General features: G+C 57.4%; 4 protein-coding genes across 6 annotated transcripts; 1 reads left to right on the forward strand and 3 right to left on the reverse strand.

Moving 5' to 3' along the window:
- Positions 1-409: 409 nt before the first annotated feature.
- Positions 410-1,262, forward strand: LOC116233613 (heat shock protein beta-11). Its single transcript, XM_031600618.2, has one exon. The coding sequence runs from the start codon at positions 535-537 to the stop codon at positions 1,114-1,116; it is 582 nt and encodes a 193-aa protein (XP_031456478.1). The 5' UTR covers positions 410-534; the 3' UTR covers positions 1,117-1,262.
- A 1,476-nt stretch (positions 1,263-2,738) lies between these two features.
- Positions 2,739-14,552, reverse strand: RAB5C (RAB5C, member RAS oncogene family). Its single transcript, XM_031600619.2, has 6 exons — positions 14,411-14,552; positions 6,638-6,881; positions 5,443-5,594; positions 5,010-5,132; positions 4,174-4,267; positions 2,739-3,783 (listed from the first exon to the last, which is right to left on the reverse strand). The coding sequence occupies exons 2-6, from the start codon at positions 6,801-6,803 to the stop codon at positions 3,668-3,670; spliced, it is 651 nt and encodes a 216-aa protein (XP_031456479.1). The 5' UTR covers positions 6,804-6,881; positions 14,411-14,552; the 3' UTR covers positions 2,739-3,667.
- Positions 14,553-14,885: 333 nt separating this feature from the next.
- KCNH4 (potassium voltage-gated channel subfamily H member 4) lies at positions 14,886-23,788 on the reverse strand. 3 transcript variants are annotated; one of them, XM_090125061.1, is made up of 17 exons: positions 23,609-23,748; positions 22,448-22,500; positions 20,873-21,106; positions 20,645-20,776; positions 20,275-20,402; positions 19,373-19,616; positions 19,095-19,252; positions 18,702-18,909; positions 18,385-18,579; positions 18,050-18,249; positions 17,555-17,804; positions 17,256-17,470; positions 16,429-16,476; positions 16,070-16,356; positions 15,884-15,990; positions 15,722-15,798; positions 14,886-15,650 (listed from the first exon to the last, which is right to left on the reverse strand). In XM_090125061.1, exons 3-17 carry the CDS (start codon positions 21,000-21,002, stop codon positions 15,252-15,254), a joined length of 2,778 nt encoding a protein of 925 aa, XP_089981187.1. In that variant the 5' UTR covers positions 21,003-21,106; positions 22,448-22,500; positions 23,609-23,748; the 3' UTR covers positions 14,886-15,251. The 3 variants fall into 3 exon arrangements, with proteins under 3 accessions (XP_089981187.1, XP_089981185.1, XP_089981186.1); XM_090125059.1 differs by lacking the exon at positions 22,448-22,500 and having other exon boundaries at positions 23,609-23,788; XM_090125060.1 differs by lacking the exon at positions 22,448-22,500 and having other exon boundaries at positions 17,256-17,433; positions 17,518-17,804; positions 23,609-23,788.
- A 301-nt stretch (positions 23,789-24,089) lies between these two features.
- On the reverse strand, positions 24,090-25,363 carry HCRT (hypocretin neuropeptide precursor). Its single transcript, XM_090125038.1, has 2 exons — positions 25,049-25,363; positions 24,090-24,619 (listed from the first exon to the last, which is right to left on the reverse strand). Exons 1-2 carry the CDS (start codon positions 25,067-25,069, stop codon positions 24,194-24,196), a joined length of 447 nt encoding a protein of 148 aa, XP_089981164.1. The 5' UTR covers positions 25,070-25,363; the 3' UTR covers positions 24,090-24,193.
- Positions 25,364-25,503: the final 140 nt, after the last annotated feature.

Here is a 25,503-nt window from a genome sequence, read left to right on the forward strand (position 1 = left end):
GTGTGTCCCGTGGGGTCCCGACAGCGCCCGGTGGGTGGGACGCATTGCTGCAGGGGGGTCCTGAGAGTGGGGCGGGGGGGAATGGGCCGAGGGGAGGGGGTGGCAGCGAGGAGGGGAGTCCGGCCCCGCTCCCTGCCGGGAAGCAGAAAGGCCACGGATTTTTGGCAGGGGCGGCTCGGGCATCCCGCTCGGAGGCTGAGGTGATGCTGCTAATTATAATTCAGGAGAGCAGAGCTGCAAGAGTAAGAGCGAAGGTATGTGGGCCGTGAGGTAAGAGGTGCCTCACCTCAGCGATGAGTAACAAGAATGAGCTGGAACGGGCCAGAAAGAGCCGCGCTCTTCTCCCGAGGGTGACGGCATCCGCGGGCCGAGGCCCCGCCTCCCGGGAAGGGAAATAAAAGCCGCGGGCGCCGGAGCCGGAGCACAGCGCTCCCAACTCCCGGAGAGGAAACAGCTGAGAGCAAAGAGCTGAGAGCAGCAGCAGCAGCAGCAGCAGCAGCAGCAGCAGCAGCAGCAGCAGCAACATCAACAACGATGCTTTGCCGGATGCACCTCGCTCCATTCGCCTCCAGCTCCCTGGCCACCCGGCTGGGCACGGTGAGGACCCTCTGGCCGCATGCAGAGACCATTTTCAGCGAGCTGCAGCAGGAGATGGAGAAGGCTCGGCAGTTCATGAGCAGCTTCGAGCAGCTCCTGAGCAGCCACGGACCCATCACCGCAGAACAGGCTCCCAGCAGCAGCGCAGCCCCGGCCCAGGGCTCCGGGGAGGGCTTCTCCGTCTGCCAGGATGTGAAGAGCTTCGCCCCCGAGCAGCTGTCGGTGAAGGTGGTGGGCAGGAAGGTGGTGCTGGTGGGGCAGAAGGAGACGCAGAGCACGGACGAGAAGGGCTCCTTCTCCTACAAGTACGAGGTGCTGAAGCGCGAGTGGGACGTGCCCGAGGAGGTGGACGCCGAGGCGCTGAGCTGCTCCCTGTCCCCAGACGGGCAACTCCGCATCGAGGCCCCCCGACTGGCCCTGCCATCTGCTGCTGAGAGGAACGTGCCCATCGAGGTGAGCCCCGCAGCTCCGCAGCCCGGGGCAGCCAAGGATGGAGCTGTCAGCAAAGCCAAGGCGTGATGGGGCAGAACGATGGTCTGCATCGGGACCAGCAGAGACGGCAGTGAGTCTTGGGCTGTAGCCCAGACACGCTCCATCCATTGTGTTTTTCACTATACTGGAATGTTCTTGTTTTTGTATCCAATAAAAAATCCTTTTGCATAGAATCTGGTTGTGCTTCTTTTTGGGGGGATGATCGATGGGGTGGCTGAGCCCTGGCCTCAGCTCTTGGTGGGTGCATGGAGAGGGTAAAACCCTTTCTGCTCTCGGTGCTACAGAGTTGACAGCAGACCCACTGTGCTGCTCAGAGCAGGTGAACATCCCTGTTCTCCCACACTACAGCATCTCCTGCCCGTGCTGCTGCCTGCACCATCTCATAGCCCTCGTGCTCAGACCAGTGCCTCTAAATAGGAAGACAACTGTGTTGGAAGATGTTAGGTGGAGGTTATCCTGCCACAGCTACTTTTCTCCCCAGGCAGCTTAGAAAGGGGCTGCAGGAGATCCTTCTGAGATGGCAGCAGCAGGCAGGGTGGAACCAGGCTCCAGCACTTAGGGCCAGGTCTGGGCAGGTCTGCAGGCACATCACCTGTTTGTGCCAAAGCTGCTCTGAGCTCATGCAGCTCTTCCTCACAGCAGTGCCAGCAGCACAGAGGCTCTGCAGAGCATAGACCCAAACCAGAGCCCATCACAGCTGAACAGCACAGGCTGGGGCAGCAGCAGGAGACCCTGAGAGCATCACAGCCACATTAGGAAGATGGAGACCCCGAGGCATGGGCCAGAAGTGAAGTCCCGTCAACCAGGAGCACTTGTACAAGAAACCAGCAGATGGCAACAGCACCTTGCTGTGTTCCCAACGCTGTTCAGTTGGGAGTGGGTGACCATCATCCAACAGGTCCTTCTTTTGCTGTTGGGGAATAAAGCAGCACAGACAAACCAACCTGGAAGCAATGGGATCTCTGACATCTCATGAGGGTTCTAAGCTCCTCCAGCAGATGAACAGCCATACAGAAACAACATGGCATCAGCATCTTCTGATGACAACATCCACCAGGGACAGAGGCATTTGCTGACTAATATTTGAGCACATTATCCCTAAGTTTGTCCAACTGTCACATAAACTCCCAGTTCCTATGCATACTGCTCCTCCCACCTCTCCTCAGCTTCTGCTATAGCTATTTAGCCTAGAAGTGGTGGTGACAAACAGTTCTCACTGTTTACCTCAAGTATGCTGCTGCACACTCACTATGATGAGCGCAGCAAACCACCTCCAGCTCCCCATAACAGACACGAGCTCTCTGCAACTCCATGCAGGAATTCCTCCCTCACAAGGCAGCTGCTGCAGAAGCACAACCCAGACTTGAGGGGAAAACAGCACACACACCTCCCTGCCAAGGAAAAAATGGGCACATGTTCCTTAGAGATGTGCCCTGACAGAGCTGGCCTCAGCATGCCTGTTGTGTTCTGGTCCACTCCCCTTTGCTTAAGCTGGTTAAGAAACATGAACATTGTTGATCATGGTAGGTTTATAAAAATTTTCTTTTAATCACACAAAACTGAAGTTTGTGATGAAGACTAGCTTGACAGTTCCTCTTAAATACCAGTATGCATAAGACACTGCATTAGGCACTAGGCAGCAGCCAACATCAGTTAGAGTCTGGCAAGAGAAGCCATTTTAATACCTCCCTTCATACTGTGTGGAATTACAGGTTTTTGCAATACATAGTTTTCGCTGACAGGTTATCCGAGGTTTCCCCTGCCCCACTTCTGTACATCAGTAAACCATGTGTATTCACACCAGAGTAGGGTTAACATTAGTGGCATCACAACCATCAAAAAAAGACAATTTTCTATACAAGATTTCTTTTTTTTTTTTGCAAAAGTTGCAACAGGATTAGTGCATTACGACAGAACCAGAGATAGAAAAGAAGTTGGCATGCTAGAGTCCAACACAAATAAAGACAATAGGCAGCTAGTTGTATGTACTATATTGACAAGATACTGATTGGTTACATGAAGAAACATACAATACAAAATACAGAAGAAATCAGTTTTTCTTCCCTCTGCCCCACCCCAAAATACTCATAATTGATTTGGTCAATAAGTGGCTGAAGAGCCAGAGTTTGTCACTATAATGCTACAGTTTAGTGGTTGTTCTAGGCATATCGTACTGGTATTCGCCTTAGCTTTTACACGTGGGTAACTTTAAACAAGGTTGTCTAGTCTCAATATCCCTTTGTTTCCAATAGTGAACTACAGTACTGTGGGACCTGGGTGCTGCTGGCCCTCACCCGTGGGAAGGGATGAGCTGGCTGGGCAGATACCAGGTCATGCATCCACCACCACCAGGAAGAGGGAAGAGCAGAAGTTCATATATTAAAAAAGTGACTTAAGACTTAGAATTGAATTAGTATTTGTACAGAAAGGTGCAGGTGGAAGAACTCCCTCCAGCCTATGATCAGAAAGGGATGGAGAAATCACAGCAGCCACTGGCAGCAGCCGCTCTACGGTAAGTGCGATTGTTAGCATGGATTCCAGTCACGTCCTTCGAGGGCTGTCAGGTGAGATCAGCTGCTCAATTGCTGCAGCACTGGCTCCTGCTGGGCTGACTGCTCTCCTGAAGGTCGACCACCCGATTCCTGCCTGGACCACCTGGAGCGTTCTGGGGTTCATTTTTTGGCAGTTTCTTGGCTAGGAAAGAAGCAACACATTATCAGGCTGCTCTTATAGAGGCCAATCTCCTCCCCAGAGCAGTTCACATGCTGAGCTCAGCTCTGCTCCAGCCCAACCCTCCACCTCTTAAGGAGCTCAGGATTGGACACCGCTGGCAGCACAAGTACATTAAACCTGCTCTGAGCTGTCATCAGTTCTGCTCCACCCTCATTCACCCCAGATAAATGCAGAGAGAGAACAAGGTTTGCACTAACTGCGTGACTTCATACACAAGTCTAGCAACCTGGTCATACACATACTCCAGTAAGAGCCCCCAGAACCTTGCTGACACAGATTCTGTGGTTTTCAGTAGGCTGTACTGCCAGTGCTCAGAGCTACTCCAGACAGCCTTTTCACACACACGCTTACCTATTGCCATGAAGATTTCATTCACATTCATTGCTGTCTTTGCTGATGTCTCCATGAACAGCAAGCTGTTGTCATCTGCATATGTTTGTGCATCCTAGAAACAATCACATCAGAGTGATAAAGGCATCCTGCCAGGAGGAGGCCCATGCAAGCTCCACATACTCCACTTGCTGGCATACTAAAGACTGAAGACAGCCTCTGCCCAGCCCAAACTGGGCACTTCCACACCAGCACAAGCCCTGCCTGGCCTGAACAGCTGGGAGACATGCAGCACATGACTGAAGTGCCAGCAGCAAGAACCAGGATACAGCAGCACAGGTTGTTTGTGAGCTACATGTGGACAGTATGTCTCAAGCAACTTAACACCTTGTACTTTGGTTGGCTGGGAGTTTAACACACCTTGCAATGTGCTGCCAAGCAGTTCTGTGCACTGGTTTTTGAGATAAGAGCTTCTACTAAGAAATCTGCCTCAGACAACTTGAGGTAGGAGTTGTGAAGACTAGAAAACAAGCTTCAGGTGACTTATCTAAAAGATGCCATTTCATACATTGCTGAAGACAGCTCCTGATAAGTAAGACAGCAATAGTTGATAATACAAACTTGTTCTCTGTGGGCCTTCATAACTCATAACTGTTACCAACAAGAGCTACAAGTATTGTGACAAACCTAGGAGGCAGGAAGGCAGGCTTCAAGGGGTACCCTGGGGTCCGCAGTAGCATCAATCTCAACTTCACACTTTCTCCTCGAAGTATTTTTGACATAGATACCTCCTAGAGCTGACCAAAGAGCTGCTTTCCTGACTGCTCAGGTAGCAGCTGAACCAGATTCCCACTTACCTGGAAGTCCACAGCTCTCTTGGTAGCAAGGTCTGCCTTGTTTCCTGCTAGTGCAATTACAATATTGGGGCTAGCCTGCCTCTGCAACTCTTTCACCCAGTTCTTGGCTCGTACAAATGTGTCCTGGAAGTAAACAGGAGGCAGTCAGGAAAGGCAGCCTCTTATTAATGCACAATGAAGATATGATTAGAACAAGTCTTTCCTGTAAGAAGTGTTCTGCCTCTACAGCACTTTGTAGCAGGATTCTTTATCAGCTTAGACAGCCTTGCTCAGAAACGAGGAAGTGGCCATGAGTTTAAGAAACTCAGTACTTGCAGGCAGGCATCTGCAGGAGCTCTACACTCCAAATTCTCCCAGGGAACTAAGAAGCATCAGATACAAATGGAGATGTCTCCCACCCAGCAGACACCTGGGGCCCTGGTGCAGTACTCACTGTGTTAGTGATGTCGTAGACAACAATGGCTGCCTGGGCACCCCGGTAGTACATGGGTGCCAGGCTGTGATACCGCTCCTGCCCCGCCGTATCCCATATCTCAAACTTCACCGTTGTGTCATCCAGACAGACTGTCTGCGTTAGGAAGGCAGCTGAAAGAGAATGGGTGTTTGCCTTATCTCCAGCTGGAGAGCTCCTACAGTAAGGGCCAGCAGCTCAGAGCAGTTCTGCTTTTGCACAAGAGCTGGCAGAAGCCCCAGCCAGGCCAGCACACTGCCACCTGCTGTGGAAGTCACACCTCTGCTGTGTTACAAGCTACTTATATGCAGGAACCAGAGAGCCACCAAGCAGCCAACAGAAAGGTGGCTCCGATCACCCAGCAAGCAGCCTGCCATTTCAGTGCTACTCCCTTTCCCAGGGGCCATCACCCAGATCACACAGTACAGCTGCAGCATCCCCAGGATTAGCTTCAGAGAGTGCCTCGGTGCCAAAGCACTGCAGTCAGCCCAGTTACACTGCACTCCTTGGTTTAGAAACTGGTTATTTTCCTGTTCCAGTGAGCATAATGCCATACCTTCATTTTCTAACACAACCAGGCTTGTACATGGACTGAAGTGGAACAGCAGATCACTCACACAGCTTCCTGTGGCAAAGCATTGAGCCCTGCCTACCCATAAGCTGTCCTGCTGCCCATATGGGTCACTACAGGGACAGATGAAGCCTCTCCACACACATCTCCTCACGTTACAGCCCAGAAGGCTGGGTGCTGACTGACCTTTGATTGTTGACACCACACTGACTATTTTAAGCTAAAGATCTGCTAGGCCTGAAGGAGTTGTGGAAGTAGCTTACTTTATCAGGCTACAAACAAGCCTGATATCCCAGGTCCTGGTCAGAAAACATAATTAAGGGCTATAAACTAAGCTGACTGCCTCAGTTCTAATTAGAAGCAGGAATTCAAATACTGGAAGATGTCTCAGAGGCAGAGCACTCGTGGTTGCCATAGCACTGCTCTCTGGTGCACTGATCTTCACACTAACAAATTGCAGACCAAGAGTTAAAGCATTAACTGCTTGACTATTTATAGAAAAAAGCCCAGACCAGACCGAAATAGCCATTAATACTCCTGATACCCCTGGGCTGCATTAGCAAGGCCAGCATCTTTTAACCATCAGCATCTGGAGTTGGCACTCACCTCCAATCGTGCTCTCCTGGTACTCATGGAACTGCCCCTTCACAAAGCGCAGAACAAGGCTGGATTTCCCCACCGCCGACTCTCCCAACAGGACGAGTTTGAACTGACAGATTTTGTTTCCAGCAGCTGGTCCATTCGGTCGAGCAGCTCCACCTCGACCTGCCATTGTGGCCTAAGTGCAGGAGTGCCAAGAGTTAAGGATGCTGAAGATTCTGCACTGGATCCACCTGGAGGCAGGTTGCAACTGGAAGAGGAGGTCAGAGTTAGTGACACACTCCCGAAGCAGCCCTACCAGTTCCAGAGGTGGTTTTGACCCTCAGCCTCCATCAGCACAGGCAGCTGCTGCTCCTTCTGACTGTGGAAAGTTATTGGCTGCACGTACCGCAGCACATCAGGCAGTTTCTATCAATCAGCAGCTCCCAGAGCATCTGAAGCAGTCTGAGCCTCCTCAGAGCAGGGATATGGTAAGAGGAGCTCCCTCCTCACCAGGTCCTCCAGCACTTCCACTGTGAGCCGTGCTACACACCTTGCTAGGGCAAGGCAGGCAGGAAACAGCCAGCATGCCAGTCAGGTTATTAGAGCTTTGTCCATTAAAGCATTGCTCGGTTCATGGGAGGTAACTGAAGTTGACCTGAACTCCTTCCTCCTCTCCTGAGTTCAACACATAGCGGCTTCAGACTGCCAATGAAATAGAGGTGTCTGTATGCCCCATGTAAGCCATTACGGACAGCAGCACTGACTCACTCCTCCAGATCACAAGAGCAACTTGTTATGCTCAGAGCTGTGAAGGCCCTCATACAAAGCTATTAAGCACTGCATCTTCAAGCAGTCCTCAAGGCCACCTCAGACCTCCTGCAGCAGCACAGAGAAGCTGAGAGCAGCCGGTCCAAAAGCAGCTGCCCCTGCAGCACTGCAGGTAATTTTCACTGAGCAGAAGTCCAGACGGACTTATCTGAAAGCAGGGGCAGCACCCACACACAACAGCAGCACCAGACCTCCAGTGTTGTGCAGAAGCACTGCACAAAGAGCGAGACAAGCTGTTCTACATCTACAGATAACCTCGAGTGAAGGCTCAGTGCCTCCCAAGCCATTAACCACAATGAACTGTATTCCTGTTCTCAGCTGCAAGCAGATAACGTTCCAAGCACACAGTTTCACAGATTTCAGCAGATTTCCTGTATTCAACATGACTCCCACTTCCTGTCAATGACAAATGCTACAACTCATCACATCTGCTCTGTATCACCACTTTCCCTTCAACTCTCACAGCCCAAGTTCCTTGACAGACAAGCAGCAAACAAAGACCCTGACGGGCAGTGCCCCCACAGCACGTCCTGAGCCCCAAGGAAACACCTTTATGCTCAGAGTGAACACAGCATGTACCCAGCAAACAGCACTCATATGAGCAGGAGCCCTGGAATGGTGTCTTGTGAGCCATGCTTCAGAGCAAAAGCTCCAGAGAATGCAGCCATCTGTGGAGACATTCAGCATGAAATCATTTTGATCAGCAGGCGAGTCAGTCAGAAACCTACTGCCACAGCAGTGCAGCAGTACCATGCACTGAAGCAGGCAGGTGGGAAAGAAGCCTTGAGGAGCAACCCACGTGCAGTGAGATGCATGGGAAGCCCAAGTTGTGAAGCAGCCATTGACCGCAGTGTGTAACCAGAACCTGCCTCCCTGCCCCAGGAAGGACAAACACTGTTTTGACAGGATGAGAAAGCTTGAGAGGAAGCACACAGCAGCAGCTGGTTTTGCTGGATGGTGAGGAAGCAGCACTTTGCAGCTCTGGCCAGGATCTGCTTGATTATCACTGAGGTTCAAGGGGCACAATGGAAGCCCCACATCTGTACCAACCTGAGAAAGTTTCTGCCTGTGGCAGTTCCTCCTCTAACTCAAGATTGCAAAGCAGCAGCTTTTGCTTGCTTAACCTTGTATTCATTTACCAGGGCGGTCTATCAGCACACCGTAAGCTCTGTCACCACCTCAGACTAACATTCTGCACGTTAAAAGCCACGTGAATCATGCCTCAATTGAGTTATGACCTCCTGAAACACGATAGGGTGATTCCCAGAGCAAGGAGATGAGCCTGTTGACATCCTCAAGTTTTTGCATGACCTATATTTCAGAGACTTCTGTTCATTTTACCATGAATTCAGATAGAATTGAGCAAGCAGGTCTATGTCCAGCTCACAGAAGAATCAAGTTACCAGAGGACTGTTTCTGCTCTTTGCAGTGTTACAAATAATATCACTGCAGATTTGTTGGCTTACAATCAAAATACTCAAGACAAAAGCCCCAGTGAAATATTTATCTTGTTAAATAGCTGACAGCATTACATGAATTCCTTGGCAAAGGCAGCCCTGAAGGTACCGAGTGGTTTTGCTTCACCTACCACCAAATGGCAGCCAGCCATGCCAGCAGGGAGGCTGCTCTGCCTTGCTCCCACCCACAGCCATAGCGCCCAGCCCCATGCATGGGCTCACCCTGAGCCACACAGCACGCTGTGCCCGACCTTTTCAACATGTCAGTGCAATGTGTGCTAAGAGTCATCTCCAAAAACATTGCTGCCTTAGGAGCAGCACTGCACAGCATAGTACCAGCCCCACCAAGTTGGATGTGTTCTAATATTTCAGCTGCAACAGATAGCATGCCCTTCCCTCCACAAAGGGTGGTCTCTGGGTCAGTAAGGCTGTGATCTGGAGCAGCAGTTCTGTTAGGGAACAAGTCACTGCAGTTCTCAGCTGCCATGCCACAGCCTTAGGACACCAATTTACAGACCTATATCAACCTTTGCCGTGTGCTCCTAAGGTTGTACCACTATTTTAAGTCACAACTTCTCCGCAGAATCTCCTGCCCAAAGACCTGAGCACATTCATTTTAATTTAGAGGCATTCAGGATCTCCAGCAGGAAAAAGTTAACATTTTTGTTGCTGCCTACAGTCCTGAGCAAATGCAGTAAGTCTAATACCAGTTATTTTACACGCTTTTAATACATGTACCTGCCTCCTGATATCTGCAAAACAACAAAAAAAAAACCAAAAACAACTCCAGCATCTGATATTTCAAGGCTACCAGCCCACAGTTACTGCTCACTCCACTGCAGATGCTGCACAGCTGGGCTAGCAGGACAGCATCACACCCAGGCACCCACAGCTGGAAGACCCAGAGCCAAGGAAGCAGCAGAGCCCTTCCCACTGCCCTGTGATGACAACTGAATGCTGGCCATCGTACTCAACAGCTGCCCTTTAATAGAGATGACTGACCTCTCAACTCGATTAACAAAGCTTTCTGAGCAAAATACACCCTCCAGAAGTTTAGAAGGAGGTGAAGTTTCTGCTGCTTCTCAGAGGTGCTGCTCAGACTGAGTGCAGCACTCCAGCTGAGGGCTGGTCTGGGCCAGAGAGCTCAAAGCTCAGCCCAAGGCAGAACACTGCACCATGAGGAAAACTTCTGTTAAGGCTGAGATTAAGCCCCATCTGCCAGGTGACAGCACTTGAACTAGGCAAGCTGCTCCGAGCCTGTCAGGAAAGGAAGCCAGAACAGCCAAGCACCTAACAGAGCTCTCTGGAGATGAGGCAAGGACTGCAGCTGGTGTGACCACCAGAGGTGCAGCTCTACAGAGCTGCAGAGCCAAATTCTAACACTGAAGCAGTCAGCTATAAAACTGCTTCTCTGGCTTTTTATTTCCTTTTTCTTAATAGGACTTTCTGTTGAGAACTGTCCTTTTTCTTCATTCAAGTGACTCAGCCTATATGCACAACAGAAAAACCAGTTACCTCAGCTCTGGGACCCAAGCAACATCTCTAGAATCTCACTCCAACTTTTGCAAGCTTCAGGCAATCCTAAGCCACATGCACTTCATTCATTTCCTGAGCAGAACACAGAACATCCTGCAGGGGCAAAGTGTGAGCAAACTCAAGTTGTGATTTCAAATTCATTTAAGAAAGCCACCTCAAACACCTTTAATATTCCCAGTTGGGCACTGAAGCTGTTCCACTGAGTTAAAGCAACAGCAAAGATTAACTCTTACTCCCTCCCCCCCCAAGCAGCACTGCCATGCAGTTGGTTCTCAGGCACAGAGCCTTGGGGTGCTCATGTCCCTCAAGCCTTCTGCTAGGCTCTCACCCCCCTCCAAAGATGTTCTGCAATTATCCTTTATCAAAAGTTCCTGAAAGCATCTAATAAGATGCAAAGGTATTACATTTGGATACTACCTTTGGAGGCACAGGTTTTAATGCTCAGACAGCTGAATGAGCATCAGCAACAAGAGTTATTACCATGTTGGCCACACCGGTGCTACAACGAAGCTCTATGCCTGATCCAGCAGGGGTTTTAATTCTGCAGAATAGCATGACTAATTGCTTTCAAAACTGCAGCTAGTGTGCTATTAGATCACCATGGGCTGAGGGGAGAAACATGCAATTAAGGCAGGCTGAGGTTCTGAGCTCCTGCCCTTCCTCATGCTTCCAGAAAGCATTTGAATCTGTAGGTGACCAGAGCCACCACATCCCCACCTGCTGACACCACAGCAAGTGAGCTCGTTCCAGACCAGCGTGATGGAGACCCAAGCATGTGAGCTTCCTGTACAGCTTCAGTCAAGCCATGGAAACAACACACTTGTAAGGACTGCTTTAAAAGCAGCAGGATGAGAGGCGGAAGCTTCCGAGCAAGTGTTAGCAAGACATAAATTGCAGCACACAACTCCTGTAGATGAGTTTTGCATCACCTTCATTTTATATAAGCTTCTCACTAGCTGTATGGAACAAAGACCCACATCCCAGGTACCAAGATCTCCCCACTCCCACGTTAACCCCCTCTTGGAGGTCTTGCCTGCATTCAGTTATTCTTGGCACTGCAAGAACTTTGTCCAGTGTCCAGAAGCTGATGCAGTCCAGGTTAATGATACTCAAGATTACTATGTGGACTAACTCAAAACTGAACTAAGTTTGTAATCCTGCAGGCAAGGTTCCCATACCTCCTATTTCTTACACTGCATGCTCTCAAAAGACCCAACTTCATTCTGCCCAGAAGTCCAGCAACACACGCCTGTAGACAGCACCAGATAGCAGAGCAGAAAACAGCCATCTTCACCACAAGAGAGTCAGTGACCTTCATAATATCTTTCCCAGACTGCACAAACATCTCCTGCCTCCAGTGGCTCCTTTTTTGGAGCGCTACCATATCAAAGCAAACATGAAAACCGGTGTTTTCTTATCTGTTTATGTAGGACTACTCCAACAGTTCGTTCCCGTGCTTCAGGGGAAGTTAGCATTCACATCAGGATTTAGACAGAGCACTATTATTCCCCATAATGTCACTTCCAGGAAGGTTTGCTGTTTCTGGCTCACAGATGGAACATTTTCATGGTTACTGACAATTTCATGGAACTTGCATAAGAGGACTTCAAACTTCACATCCCAGGGGAAGAAAAGCGCTGACTCTGTCATTCCTACATTCTGCCCTCTTCTAAGCATGCTGACCAAAATACTTCAGGCTACACCCACTTCATTAGAAGTGTTCCCATTTCACTTCCTGTGTCTGGAAGGACTTGGCACTATTCCCCCCTCCCTTCCTAAGGAGATGCATGACCATCTAGTGGGTGACCGTGCAGCACTTCACGGCAGGACTGAGCTGATGAGGTGCAGGGCCCAGAGCAATGCCAAAGCTGACCCCTCCTTTCCATGCAGACCTTTGCTGCGATGACAACAATTTCACTTCTCATTGCTGCTCCTCCACACCTCGAGGTTTGGCCAAGCACACAGTACCAGGCCGTTACTCAGCTTTGTTGCAGTCAGTGCCCAATCCATTACTGGCTTCACTTTTATAGCAAAGTGAAGCAAATCCAACTCTGTCCATAGTAAAGCCAAGTAAGTGTTTGACTTTACTATATCCCACATCCACCTATTGAGCTAGCTGCCCCCTATACTGCTCTCTAACTGAAACCCTTCCTCAGGACTTCCATTTTATCTTGCTCCCTCACCTGATGGGGTATTAAAGCCTTACTTAAACAGCCCTAGTGCCAGGCAGTGCAGGTCCCTTATCTTAAAATGAATGTAGTTTGAATTAGTCTGTGATATCTCATTGGGAAAACTGCCTGTAGAGGTAGACTTGCTATAGAAGAAGTTGACTGTTAGGGCATCCTGCTGAAACACAGTTACCGAAGTCAAGCACAGCTTTTCTTAACCTTACAGGTCTGTACAGTCCCTAGCTTTACCTGCTGTCCTCACTCCAAGAAGGCCTTAAGGCCAACACTGCCCTACAGCAGTCTACAAACACCATTCTGAACTCCTCACCCATTTCAGTCACAGCTTTCACCTTATTAGGCCACTGAGCAAAAAGCCTTGAGAGTCAAGGCATGAATGAGCATCAGTGGGACATTCCAAGGAAGTTCACTCAAACAGCATGGCATGTCAAGCTAACACGAATCAAAATTATCTTTCTTTCTAGGGTCTCAATCAAGCTTCAGGGCCCTGAGTTTAGAGAGAGTCAGGACTCCAGCATTACACCACATGAGGTGTTACACTTTAAGCAGGGCAGCTTGAACATTTGGAAAGCCACCAGACAAAAAAACTAAGAATAGTAGATGCAACTTGTTCCACATAAGACTTAAAATAGTATCTCAGTGTACTCTTCCCTCTGATTTCCTTACACATTTGGAAAACATCAAGGTCAGAGCTCCAACAGCCATACACAACAGCAACAAGTGAAGGGCCATAACTCCCCAGCAGGCTGGCTCACAGTGAGGTGCTGCCACTAACCACGCAGCTCTCAGAAATCAGAGCTCTCACGTATTCAGTAGCACCTTGAGTATGATCAGAAACAGCAGCAGCTGCCACCACAGGACCTCCCATGGGCAGCCTGCTGCTCACCATGCAGCTGCAGGATCGGCCCCGTGGGATCACACAGCAGCTGTGCCAGGTAGCTGGAGGCTGCTGTGTGTAAACATGGAGCTACGCACTTGAGATCCCTTCCAAGGAAAAGGCAGCACTAAGGTCAGCTCTGTGCCACCACACTGAATTCCACACGTGCCCCAAAGCAAAGAGAGATGGCGTTTTCCATCAGCAGCTATCCAAAAAGGTCTTAGCTCTACAGCAACTACTTCTAACAAACAAAGCCAAAGTCTTCATTTAGGCCATGCTCTGCCTAGGACCCAGCTGGATTCCAGCCTTCTGGAGCTCCTATGCCCACCTCAGCACAGACTGACCACAACAAAAGGCCGGACCACAACCCTCGCAAACAGCTCACCTCCCCCGGACCCCATTCAAACTCCAAGCAGTCACCACTGTAGCACAGCAACAAGAGAACGACCAGGCAGGGGAGGAAGCATTTATTAAAAGCACGCCGCAGCGCGCAGCCGGGTCCCTCCGATCCTAGCCATAAAGGAAAACGACGCGGGCAGCTCAGCCTGGTGCCGCCGAGCAGCAGCAGCCCCGCCCGCCCAGCACAGCACCGCGCGCACGGAGCCCTCCCGGTGCCGTTGGCGGGCAGCGCTCCGCTCCCAGCAGCCGGCAGGGCCGGATCCCCACGGGAAGCGACCGATCAGCGCCGGCCCCCGCTGAGCGCGCGGCCGGGACACGGGGACGCGCACGGCCGACCGGCGCCCGCGAGACCGCGCCCCGTCCCCGCCGCTCGGCGCCTGCCCCGGCCGGGCGGACTCTCCGGGAACCGGGCCTGCGCGATACGGGCCGCTGCAGCCAGCCGCCGGGCCGGGCCGAGCAGCGGGCCTGGAGCCCCGCGAGCCTCGGGCGGGGCAAAGCGCAGCCCCTCACTCACCGCCCGCAGGGCCGCTCCCCGCCGCGGGTGCGTCTCGCAGGCCCCGGCCCTCACTTCCGCCTTTACCCGTTCCGCTTCCGGACCCGTCCACCACTTCCGCTCCTGCCTTGCGGGTCACGGGCAGCCGCAACTGCCAATCATCTTTGTCCCGCCTCGTCGTGTCTCCGCCTCCTGCGGGGCGCGCTGTATCACGTGACCCGCGCTCCGCTGCGTCACTGCCTGTCCTTCGCAGAGCACCATGGGAATTGTAGTCCCGGAGTCCCCCGGCAGCGCTTCGGGGCGCGGGGCTGTTGTGGGATGCGATCCTGGGATGGGGTCCGGGACGGGAGGGAACGGGTTGGAGACCGCGGTGCGCGGAAACGCCGCTGTCCCGCCCCGCACGCGCTCCCCGCCCCGCAGCTCGGCCCCATCCCACTGCAATCCCCCCCCCAGAAGCGCAGCCCCGGAGATGTAAAAATAGAACTTTTATTTCCCGTCTGTGCGGGGCAGAGGGGCGCAGAGGGGAGAGGGGCGATGCCGACCCCGGTGCACAGAACAACGGACAGCGCCCGGGGTGCAGCGCTGGTCCTGCACGGCACCGCCCCGGGGTGCCACCATCCCCCCGAGCCCCGCTCGCGGCGGCCCCGCATCGCCCCGGGTGGCGGCCGGCGCCCAACACCGGGCACGAGGGGTGCGCGGCCCCGGGGGCGGGTTTACAAAAAGCCCCGTGGGCGAGGAGAGTATCAAAACCGGTATCAAAATCCGTGCAGAGCGGCCGGGACCGACGCGAACCCGGGCCCGCACCGCGTGCTGGATGCGTCTCCGGAGTCGGGGGGTCCCGGTGCCTCCGCCCTCCCGAGGCTCAGCGGGCGCTGGCGGATCCGGAGCGGGGCTGCGGGCGGGCGCGGGCCGAGCAGCCCGGGAAGGATTGGGCGAAACGAGGCGGCACCGCGGGCGGCGGGGTCGGGGACTGCGGGACGGGACGGGGCGGGCGCGGCGCGGGCTGCGGGGCGGCGGGGGACGGCGGGCGCGGTGCTTCCGTGCCCAGCCCCGGGCCGCCGGAGGCTGCGGGAACAGAGCGGCTGCGGGCGGGGGTGGAGCCCCGGGAGGCGGTGGGGGCCGGCGGGGGCCGGGGGGGCGGCGACGAGGCTCCGGGCGGACGACGAGGACACGCGGGGGGCGGCGGGCGGCCCTGGAGCAGCTCCAGCACGCGCTGCAGCTCCCGGCCGAGCTGCGAAACCTCGCGGTTGAGGTGGGCGATCTGCAACGGGGACGGAAAGCAGTGAGCCCCGACGGGGCGAGTGGGCCCCGCACTCCCGGGCGGCCCCGCACCTCCCGGCTCAGCCGCACGATGCTGCGCTCCGCCGCCTCCACCTCCGCCGCCAGCGCCGGGCCGCGCTCCGCAGTCCCTGCCGAGAAGATATCGCACGTCGCTGGGATCCCCTTGCTCCCCCTCTAATTTCCCCCCCCCCACCATTCGGCACACGGCCGTACCTGGTGGCGGGGAGCCCCTGGGCGCGCCCTGCGGCCGAGGGGTTGCGCCGAAGCAGAAGGTTCGCACCTCCCGGGTCCCCCCGTCGTCTTCGATTCCGTCCACCACTCTGCGGGGGGTCAGTGAAAACCCAACCTCGTCCTCGCCGTGTCCGCCTCCCCCCGGACACGTGCAGCCCTCGGCCTTACCTGGGGCTGAGCTCGGTGGGTCCGGGGGCGTTCAGGGAGGGGCCGAGGAGAACCGCCCTCCGGCCCCCGCCGCCCCCCGCTTCCCCCCGGGGCCGTGCCTTCGGGATGCTGCGCTCGTCTCCGCGAGGAGCGCCGGAGAGTCGCGTGGGGCTGCTACGTGGGGGCAGCAGCGGTTCGCGGGGGGTGACGGCGGGGGGCGATCGCTGGAAGACCTCATCCGCCTCTTCCTCGTCCTCTGCGATGCAGGGGAGGGGCTGCTCCGGGCCGGGGCCGCTGTCCGAGCGGGGCTGCAGGTGTGGGCGGAGGGGTCAGCGCTGCTCCCCGCACCCCCGGGGCTCCCCACACCCGACAGCACGAACCTGCGACGCCTGCGAGAGGCGCGGGGAGCGAGCGAAGCGGCCGAGCCCCTGAGAGAGAGATTTGGAGACGTCAGCGGGCAGAGCTGCACCCGCGTCGGGCCGCAGCCCCCGGTGCCCCCGGGCAGCGCAAAGGCCGGCCTCAAACTGCAGTCCCGCAGCTCCGCGCTGGGCTCCGGGGCTCGCAGACTACGCCTGTCTTCTCCTGCTGTCAGTGCTGTGCTGGGCCCCAGAACTCAGCCAGAGCCACGGCCGAAACCCCTCTGTCAGGACATCGCCTTCCCACGGGTAGCACGGGGCTCCCGCAGGACACAACGCGCTTTGCTTGCATCCGTCTCGGTTTGTTCGTACCTCTCCCCAGTGAGGGACAAAGCTCTTGGTGCAGGGAGCGACCTTCCGCCCTGCCCTGGAGGCGGTGTGTGCCGGGGGTCACACGGCGCAGCCTCCGCTGCTCCGGAGCCAGGAAGGGGGGAGGCGGTGGGCAGAGGACCCCCCGGCAGCATGACTCGACTCGGCCGCCTCCTGCGGGGGGACCGCGTCCCGGCTGCCTTTCCCCCCCACCTCCTTCCACCCCACTTCCAAGCCCCGAATCCACCTCAGCCTTCTCCGCTGCAAACGCTCTCGCTTTGGCTTTGAAAGTGCCCGGGTTGCGCGGAGCTGAGAAAAGCCGCCGGAACGTACCTGCACGGGGCGGCAGAGCCGCGGAGCCTCGGGAGCGAGAGAACGGAGCAGACGAACTCCCCATCCCGGCCACGCAGAACCCCAGTCCTGCTCCCGGCTCTGGGGACGCGAGGACGGGAAAGGGCCTGCGGGGGAAGACACGCACCCACCTCCATCTCGCTGCCCTCCCGCAGGTTGAAGGTGAGGTCCTGGTGGATGTCTGCTGCGAACTTGCTGGCATACTCTGGGTAGAGCCGCAGCACTTCGCGCAGCCCCCGCAGCCCGATGTACTGCAGGTCGCAGTAGGTCAGCGCCTTCACGTCCGCGTTGGTTTTGATCACCGGGTCCCTGCCGGCCAGGTCGGCGCCGATCAGATCCCCTTTGCCTGCAGGAGGGGATGGGGCAAGGGCTATGGCGGCGTCAGCCCCGTACCAGGCAGGCGGCAACGCGCCGTGGGGACGGCCCTCACCCAGGATGGCCAACACCACGCTGTCCCTCAGCACCTCGAGGGAGCCGGAGCAGACGAAGTAGTTGGCCTGCAGCGCGTCGCCTTGCCGCAGCAGGTACTCGCCCGGCGCGCAGAACGACGTCTTGATGTGCAGCGAGAGGGAGCGCAAGCAGCCTCGGCTGGCGGTCTCGAAGATGGGCAGCTGCAGGATGTCCTTGTTCAGGTGCATGGCCACGTCGGCGCGGAGCTCGTCGGGGAAGTCACGCAGCAGCTGGGGAGAGAGCAGCCGGGATGGGGGAATGGAGCATCCCTGCGCCCTGTAGGGCTGGGAGCGTTGCCGGGACCTCTCTGCACGGCAAACTCAGGACAGCTCAGGACAGTCTGCCCTGCTCCTGTGCACAGCTCTGATCTCTCCAGCAGCAGAACATGGACGTGTGCACATGCACACGCTTGCATTCCTGTCACTGGCCCTGGGTGCAGGAGAGAGGAAGGTCCAGCCCTGCCGAACCCTCCTACCTCGTTAGCATCTATGCCGTTGTTCACCGACCAGGTGGTCTGGAAGTACTCCAGCATCCTCTGCTTGAGCTGTTGGGGCAGGCGGTGCACACGGATGAAGTCCTTGAGGTCCTTCATGCGGGTGTGGTAGAGCGAGCGGCGCGAGTACATGCGCTGGATGATGGCCGTGACGTTGCCAAAGACAACGGCGTGCATCAGTGCTGGGGGCCAGGAGGCAGTGTCAGCCGACGGGGGGGCAGGGCCAGGATGGGCTGTGCTCAGTGGCACCGTGGGGCTGAAGGATGCAGCTATGTAGTCACAACCCCATCTCCTTCCCGCCCGGGTACCCGCCTCACCCCCAATGAGCATGGTGCAGATGGAGAAGATCTTCTCGGCATCAGTGTTGGCGCAGACGTTGCCAAAGCCCACGCTGGTCAGGCTGCTGAGGGTGAAGTAGAGGGAGGCGATGTAGGCGCTGCGGATGGAGGGCCCCCCCGCTGAGTTGTTGATGTAGGGAGCTTCCAGCCTCTTGCCCAGCTCGTGCAGCCAGCCTGCCAAGCACAGCCCAGGGTCAGTGCTCACCAAGGGGCAGCCTCCACTCAGCACAGCAGCAGCCCTGCCCTGGCTGCGCTCTGCAGGAGGAGCCGGCCAGAAGTTCTGTGCCCACGCTCACCGATGTCCCAGGTCAGCGGGTCGTTGCTCTCCATCTCCTTGCGGCCGATGACGTACCAGATGCACGCCATCCAGTGGGCCAGCAGCGCAAACACAGACATGAGCAGCGTCAGCACCATGGCGCTGTACTGCGAGTACCGGTCCAACTTTTGCAGCAGTCGCAGCAGCCGCAGCAGGCGTACTGTCTTCAGCAAATGCACCAGCGAGGTCTGAGGAGCAGGCAGGAGGGTGAACCTGGCAGAGCTGCAGGAAGGGCTGGGAAGGACCCCCCCGCTTCCCCCTGGGGCAGAGACCCTCCACCGCTCTCCACAACTGCAGGAGGGTCGTGGGCTATAGAATGGGTTGGGAGGCGCTCCCCACTGTGCAGCCATAGAGCCCCTCTCCCCACCCTCACCACAGTCACGTTGAAGATGTAGAGCAGGTCGAAGGGCAGTGCGGCAATCAGGTCCACGAAGAACCAGGTGGCCACGTAATGGATGCAGATGGAGTGGGGCTCATACACCACCTGGCCTGAGTGGCTCACATACGTCGTTCGGAAATTCAGGATGATGTCTGCCCCAGGGGGAGCACGGTGGCCCTGAGTGCCCCACTGCAGCTGGGGGGCTGGGCTGGGTTCCAGCCAAGGACATCCTCGTGCCCAAGTAAGGTGCACATCCCTGGGCACAGACCTACCCAGGATGAAGAGCATCTCCACCACGATGTCACTGACGATGGTGCTGCGCGTGGCCGAGAGGCTGTCCTCTGTGCTGGTGAAGCAGACGTTGTAGGGGACAGTGACAGCCACGTAGAAAGTGGCCACCAGGATCAGCCAGTCCCAGAGAGCCTTGAAGATGCTGTAGTGCAGCAGGATGAAGTGGGCTTTCTGCACCGAGGCCACTTTGTACTCAGGGATGGAGGGCTTGTTCTCAAACACGTTCTGAGGGAGCACAGGGCAGCGGTGGCACAGGAATGGTCCCACTTTGCAGGCCCCCTTTCCTGGGATGCCCCAAGACCCAATGACATGGTGATGTACACAGCTGTCTAGTGGGGCATGTAGCACACAGGCTGCACTGAGATCACCCCAAAGCCGGACAGAGTAACCAATTACTACCATAAATTGATGTTGCACTAATGCTATTAACAGCAACCCATTGTCAGTGCCAGCTGCTGCCTTGAACAGCCCCACATGCAAATTCACATGCAGGAGGCAGAGCTCACCACCACCCTCTGCACTGGCACTGATGACATTGCTGCCTCTCCTGCCCCTTTCCTCCCAGGCTCAGCAGTGCTGGTTGCACCCACATCCCTGCAGCAGGCTGGCACAGCGTGCTGCTGCTGGGAACCACTGCTCACGCAACCAGTGCCTGGTAACAGCACTCCCTGGGGCACCTGGGCTTCCCCACAGCTCACGCAGAAAAGAGTCAACATGCAAGAGCTGCCGAAAGCTCTGCTTTCCCCACAGCATCCTCTGCTCTGCTGCCTACCAGCAACCTTTGCACCAGACCATGGTGCAGCTGCCTTGGGGGACAGCGAGGAGCATGGCATGGGGAGAGCGCCCTGATAATGCCAGGCTCCATGTGCACCCGGCTCCTTACCCGATTGATTTTCATCTCACCGCGGTCCCGCCGTGCAAACTGGCTGCTGAGCCGGTGCAGCACCGTCCTGCCCTGCCGCCGTGCTGCCCGCAGGTGTGAGCTGCCAGGTTTCTTGCTCCTCTGCTTCTCTGCAGAGATGATGCGCTGGTTTAGTGGGACCACTCCCCAAAGCTGTGGAAATGAGCCCCATTTATCCCATCCCCCTCCCCTGGGAGCCACTCGGAGCTTAGAGAGGGGTCTCTCTGAGTGCACTGAAATGGGACATAATGCCAGGCAGGAGCAACTGGAGCTGGGACCCCCCCAGCATATGTCCACTGCACACATGGCTGTGAGTCTCGGATCCCATCCCCACCCCACCACTACGGCTCACCCTCCTTCCTGTCGCTTGGATGGCTCTTGCCCCGGCTCTCTGTGATGTCCTTGAAGGAGACAAGGAAGAGCACCACCTCCCCCTTCTCGTTCTTGATGGGCATGATGTCCAGCAGGCACCAGAATGCAGCTCCTGTGTGGAGGAGAGGAAAGGGTAGGCAGGAAGCCCCTCCGAGGGCTGCGTTCTGTCCAGAGCTGCCCAAGGGGCCCTGCACCCTGTGCCACTCACCACCCTTCTTGTAGAAGCAGACCTCAGCCTGCTGTTCCTGCTTGCCCTCCAGCACCTTCTCGATGCGCTGCAGGACGGGCTCGCTGGTCTCAGCCCCGCAGAGGAAGCGGCAGCTGCAGTTCTTCTGCATCACCTCGGTGCGGGCGAAGCCGGTCAGGTCGCAGAAGCCGTCAGAGCAGTAGACAATGGGGAAACCACGGCGGACCTGAGCGTTGGCCAGGATGAAATTGCTGTCTGAAAGGAGACACAGCAGCCCCTGAGGGTTCGGGGCTGTTCTGGGGAGCACCCCCTCTCCTCCCCAGCAGAGCAGTGGCCACACGTCACCGTCTGCACCAGGGGACGCACAGCAGGTGGCTGCACACCCTACACTCACCCAGCGCCAGCAGAGCCAAGAGGAAACGCCCCATGCTGTGAACTGTGCCCTGCGTGGGGAGACACCAGGCCCCCCTTGCTCTGCCACCCCACAGGTCCCAGCCACAGGCAGGACCCCAGCCCAGCCCCACCACAGTGTGAGCGGAAAGAGCTCACTGCAGCCCCTGGCTCTCCTTGCAATGAGCCACGATCCCACACGAGGTGATCTGCGCCTCCCCCTCACCATCTGCTGCTCCCACCTCCCTGCTGAGTGTGGAGCTTAGCAGGGGACAGTGAATGTGGACAGGCAGTGCCAGCCCCTGCAGCCCCCTGCCCAGCAGAGGGGTGGGAGCGATGCCACCGAGCCCTGAGCCTACTCCAAGCAAGGAAAGGATAGAGGTGTGTAGAAATGCAGTGTTCTTGGCTGCCACAGCACTGCAAAGCTCACTGCCTCCCAGCATCGCCCCTTCCCTGCAGGACAGCTCTAGGCTGGGCTCTATCAGCAGGGCTGCACATGCTGGCCATAGGCTCTGTGCCAGCCAGCCAGATGGCTTTGTGCTTTAGCCCAGGGAAGGGTGTGCACAAGGGCAGCAAGGAAGTGGGATGCACAGCCAGCAGGGTCTGCATTGACACCCACTGAGGGCAGAACAGGGGCTACCATCCAGATGCAGTCACAAGCCTGAGGGTCGCAGCCAAGCATCCCTGCATTCCACACCCCCAGCACCCAGAAAAACATCATCTTCCCATTTCACAGCACAGGGGAGGGAGGCCCACAGCAGATTACAGTGCAAAGCCATGCCAGGACAGAGCAGCCTGGGCAAGGGCAGCAGAGAGCCACACACAGCCCTGGTGCAATGGGAGGTGCAGCAGGGCCACCACAGTACAGCTCAACCGCGGATTAGCTTGGAGAAGCAAAAATAGCTGTGACTAAGGCCAGATTTTTGCTCTGGGGAGCCAGGATTACTATGGTGTCCAGGGTGTGTTATTAGAAAGGAAAAAAAAAGGCTCTCACTGGGGAGCAGCACAGCCACAAAGGGGACTGCAGCCCTGCTGTGGTGATGGCTTGCCTGGATGAGCAGTGCAGGGCCTATTAGGCAGCAGCTGTGTGGGAGAGGCAGGGTTAAGTCGTGCCACATATCACTGCAGCTAAAGCCCCTCTCCATGGCAGATAAAGCCGATAAGAGACACATCAAACCCACAAAGCCAGACACTGTTTAAAAGCACCCGTAGGGCGGGTTCAAGCCATCGAAGGCAGGATGCTGTTGGTCACCCTTGCTCTGTGGAGCAAATTCTCAGAGTGGGCATGCTCCAGGCTCCAAGCATCATCAGAGCAGTCCCAGCACAGCAAGAGACAGAAATCCTGGGAGGCCTGGAAGATTCTGGGGAGGCGTGGGGCTGGCTATGCTCACAGCCCATCCCTGAGTGGCTGCACGGTGCCAATACTGCCGGAAGCTGGCATGTTGCACCCCTGCATAATCCCCTCACCAACGTGCCAGGGCTTCAATCTGTCCCAGCCCCAGCACAGGGGCATGGAGACAGGGAGGAATCCAGCTCCTGGGCTACTCCAACACCTCCAGCTGCAGGAATTGGCTCCAGAATGGGCACTGCTGGGCTCTGCTCCACAGTCTGCCATAGCACTCTGCTGCCAGTGCCCACATCTCCCAGGGACGCAGCTCCATGCAATGGCTTGGGCTGGAAGGTACCTTTAAAATCACGCAGTGCTTGCCGCAAGCAAATGGGATGCTCTCGCGGCAGGCAGAGCCCAGCCCAGCAGCTACACTCCGGGAGGTGGGGACCGACAGGCAGCACCGTGCAACAACGGGGCTCTGGAGCTCCAAACCACACTGGTGGCCAGAATGCCATGTGCCACGGGTACAGCAGGCAGGCGCTGTGCTGCGTGGCCATCCCGTGGCATCCCGCAGTGCCGGGGGTTCCCAGGGTAGCACCCAACTCCCTGCTCCCATCCATCCTTGGGGGGCTCCAGATCTGGCTGCTGCTGTCACACGGGGAATTTGGGGCTGGGGCAGAGCAGGGCGCTGCCCTCCGCACGGCGAGCTCTGGACCGGGGCCGCCTCTCCCGCGCCCTCTCGGGGACGGCAATTAGTGCAGGAGGGGCGCGGAGACCCCCGTCAGCCCCGGCCGGGTTCTGTCCTGGTGCTGAGCGGGGCCGGGGTCCTCCTGGGGCACCGACAGCGGGGCACGAGACAGCGGGGCACTGCCGGGCGGCTCGGGGGCTGCGCGTGGCGGGCGAGATTGAGCCCGGCTGAAGGACAGGCAGCTTGGGGGTCCGCGCGTACCGCTCAGCCCCGGGGGCTCCGATGCCGTCCCGAGGGGCACCGCCTCCCTCTGCCCGCCCCCCGCCGCGGTCCCGGGGCGCAGCCCTACGTGTGCCATCGAAGCGGGTGGCGATGGTGTCCAGAAAGGTGTTCTGCGGAGCCAGCAGACCCTTCATCACCGGCATCGTCCCTCGGGGACGCCCGCCCCGGGCTGCGGAACGGGGCTCCGCCGCTTCGGGGCCCCTCCGCAGGTGCTGCCCCAACGGCGCGGGTAATCCCGGCTCGGCTCGGCCCGGCCCGCCCTGGGCTTCGGCTCCGCCCCCAGCCCCGCCCCGGGCACCGGGAGGGGTCTCGGCACCGGCGGGCACCGGCAGCTGCTCGGCTGCGCGCGGCTCTGTTTCGGAAGGCGCCGCGCCGGGCGCCGCTCGGTACCCGCTGCTCCGGGAGGCAATGGCCCCCCGGGAGGGGCGGGATCCATCCTCGGGCCGGGGCCGGCAGCAGGACCACCGCCCCGCGGCAGAGCCGTGCCTCCGGGCCCCTGCAGGGACGAGGCGGAGCCGGCTGACATCAGGCTACCGTTTATTGTAAAAGGCCGAGGGTGCCGAGCAGCGTTGGCCGGGGCCACAGGGAGGCATTTAAAAGTGCTATTTACGCTGATTCCCCCGCGGACCCCCGCCCCGCCCCGCAGCCCGTCTCAGTAAAAGCTCTTCGCCGCTCCCCAGCCCTTGGTCAAGTCCGTCTCAGCGTGCTCCTGGCACTCTCTGGGGCTGGCAGCAGTGCCCCTCGGGGCCACTGTCGGCTGAGCGCCCGCAGCGCAGCTCAGTGCGTCGCGGCAGGCGGTGCCGGGGCGCTCCTCACGTTTGCCCATGGTGAGGATGCCCGCTGCGTGGTTGCCGGAGCCGTGCAGCAGGCGGTACAGCCGGCTCTGGAATGCTGGCGGGATGCTCTTCCTCTTGCCCAGCGTGAGGATGCCGGCGGCGTGGTTGCCCATGCCGTGCAGGAGGTCGTAGATACGGCAGGAGCAGGTTTTCTGCCGGCAGCACTCGGGCAGGCTCTGCCGGGCTCCGGCCAGGGAGCAGACCAGCAGCAGCAGCAGCAGGAGGCAGGCGGATCGCTGCAGCTGCCAGAGAACAGCCGCGTTGGTACAGGGCTCAGCTCCCACCCTGCAGGCTGCCTGCTCATCTCTGCTGCAGCACCCGCAGCATCTCCTCTCTGGGGCACATCAGGGACAGAGGGGACCCCAAGGAGATTCGCTCCTGCCCCGCCATTCCAGCCCAAAAACCACACTGTGAGCAGGAGTTGGCTGCAGATACCTTCACCAGCACTTACCTGTGCCAGCACACAGCCAGCACCTTCCCTCACCACTGAGTGCTGCGGGAGGAGCAGCGAGATGCCCAAGCTCGTGCCAAAGCACGATGCCGCATGCAGCATGCACCCTGCACCCACACAGGGAACCCAGGCAGGGCTGAGCCCCCCGACTTCTGTTCGCAGGGGAACCGGCCCAGCCCTCACCAGACCTCAGCAGTGCCCCTGCCCACCCCAGCCCCACCTTGGTGTTGGGCACCTCCATCCTTCTGGGTGTCTTCAGGTGGCCAAGCGGTGCTGGCGCATGTCCTGCTGGGGCTGAGGAGCGCAGCCGCCCTGAGCCGCACACCGGGGCTTTATAGGGGCGGCCCCCCCCAACCCCCGTCCCCGCACAATAGCGCTGCCAAAAATACCGTCCGGTCTCTGGGAGATGTGTGGTCTTTGTTGTCGGTAGCTCGGAAACCGGTCAGGCCTTTCCCCTCATTTGTGGCTCTGTATTATGTGGGTACAGCGCAGGACCGGGGTGCGTGGCACTAATGAAGCCATAATTACCCGAGGGACTAGCGGCCCCACAAAGCCGCGTGAAGGTCAGCGCCGGGGGAAGCGCCAACCGCTCCCAACAACGGCAGCTCTCGGGTCAGCTCCGGTGGCCCCATTAGGCTAATTACCGCCCGAACAAAGGGGCGCCGGGCAGCCGCC

This window comes from Phasianus colchicus, chromosome 26 (assembly GCF_987193195.1).
Source record: "Phasianus colchicus chromosome 26, bPhaCol1.hap1.1, whole genome shotgun sequence".
NCBI lineage: Eukaryota > Metazoa > Chordata > Aves > Galliformes > Phasianidae > Phasianus > Phasianus colchicus.

Coding starts and splice junctions, on each gene's coding strand:
- KCNH4 (XM_090125059.1), bottom strand. CDS start 23,684: ATGCCGGTGATGAAGGGTCTGCTGGCTCCGCAGAACACCTTTCTGGAC. Junction 20,403..20,644: donor TCCAAGCGACAGGAAGGAGG/GTGAGCCGTAGT, acceptor TCATCTCTGCAG/AGAAGCAGAGGAGCAAGAAA. Junction 19,617..20,274: donor GTGAGATGAAAATCAATCGG/GTAAGGAGCCGG, acceptor GTGCTCCCTCAG/AACGTGTTTGAGAACAAGCC.
- HCRT (XM_090125038.1), bottom strand. CDS start 25,069: ATGGAGGTGCCCAACACCAAG. Junction 24,620..25,048: donor TGGAGGTGCCCAACACCAAG/GTGGGGCTGGGG, acceptor GTTCTCTGGCAG/CTGCAGCGATCCGCCTGCCT.
- LOC116233613 (XM_031600618.2), top strand. CDS start 535: ATGCTTTGCCGGATGCACCTCGCTCCATTCGCCTCCAGCTCCCTGGCC.
- RAB5C (XM_031600619.2), bottom strand. CDS start 6,803: ATGGCAGGTCGAGGTGGAGCTGCTCGACCGAATGGACCAGCTGCTGGA. Junction 5,133..5,442: donor TCTACGACATCACTAACACA/GTGAGTACTGCA, acceptor GTTTACTTCCAG/GACACATTTGTACGAGCCAA. Junction 3,784..4,173: donor TGAAATCTTCATGGCAATAG/GTAAGCGTGTGT, acceptor CTTCTTTCCTAG/CCAAGAAACTGCCAAAAAAT.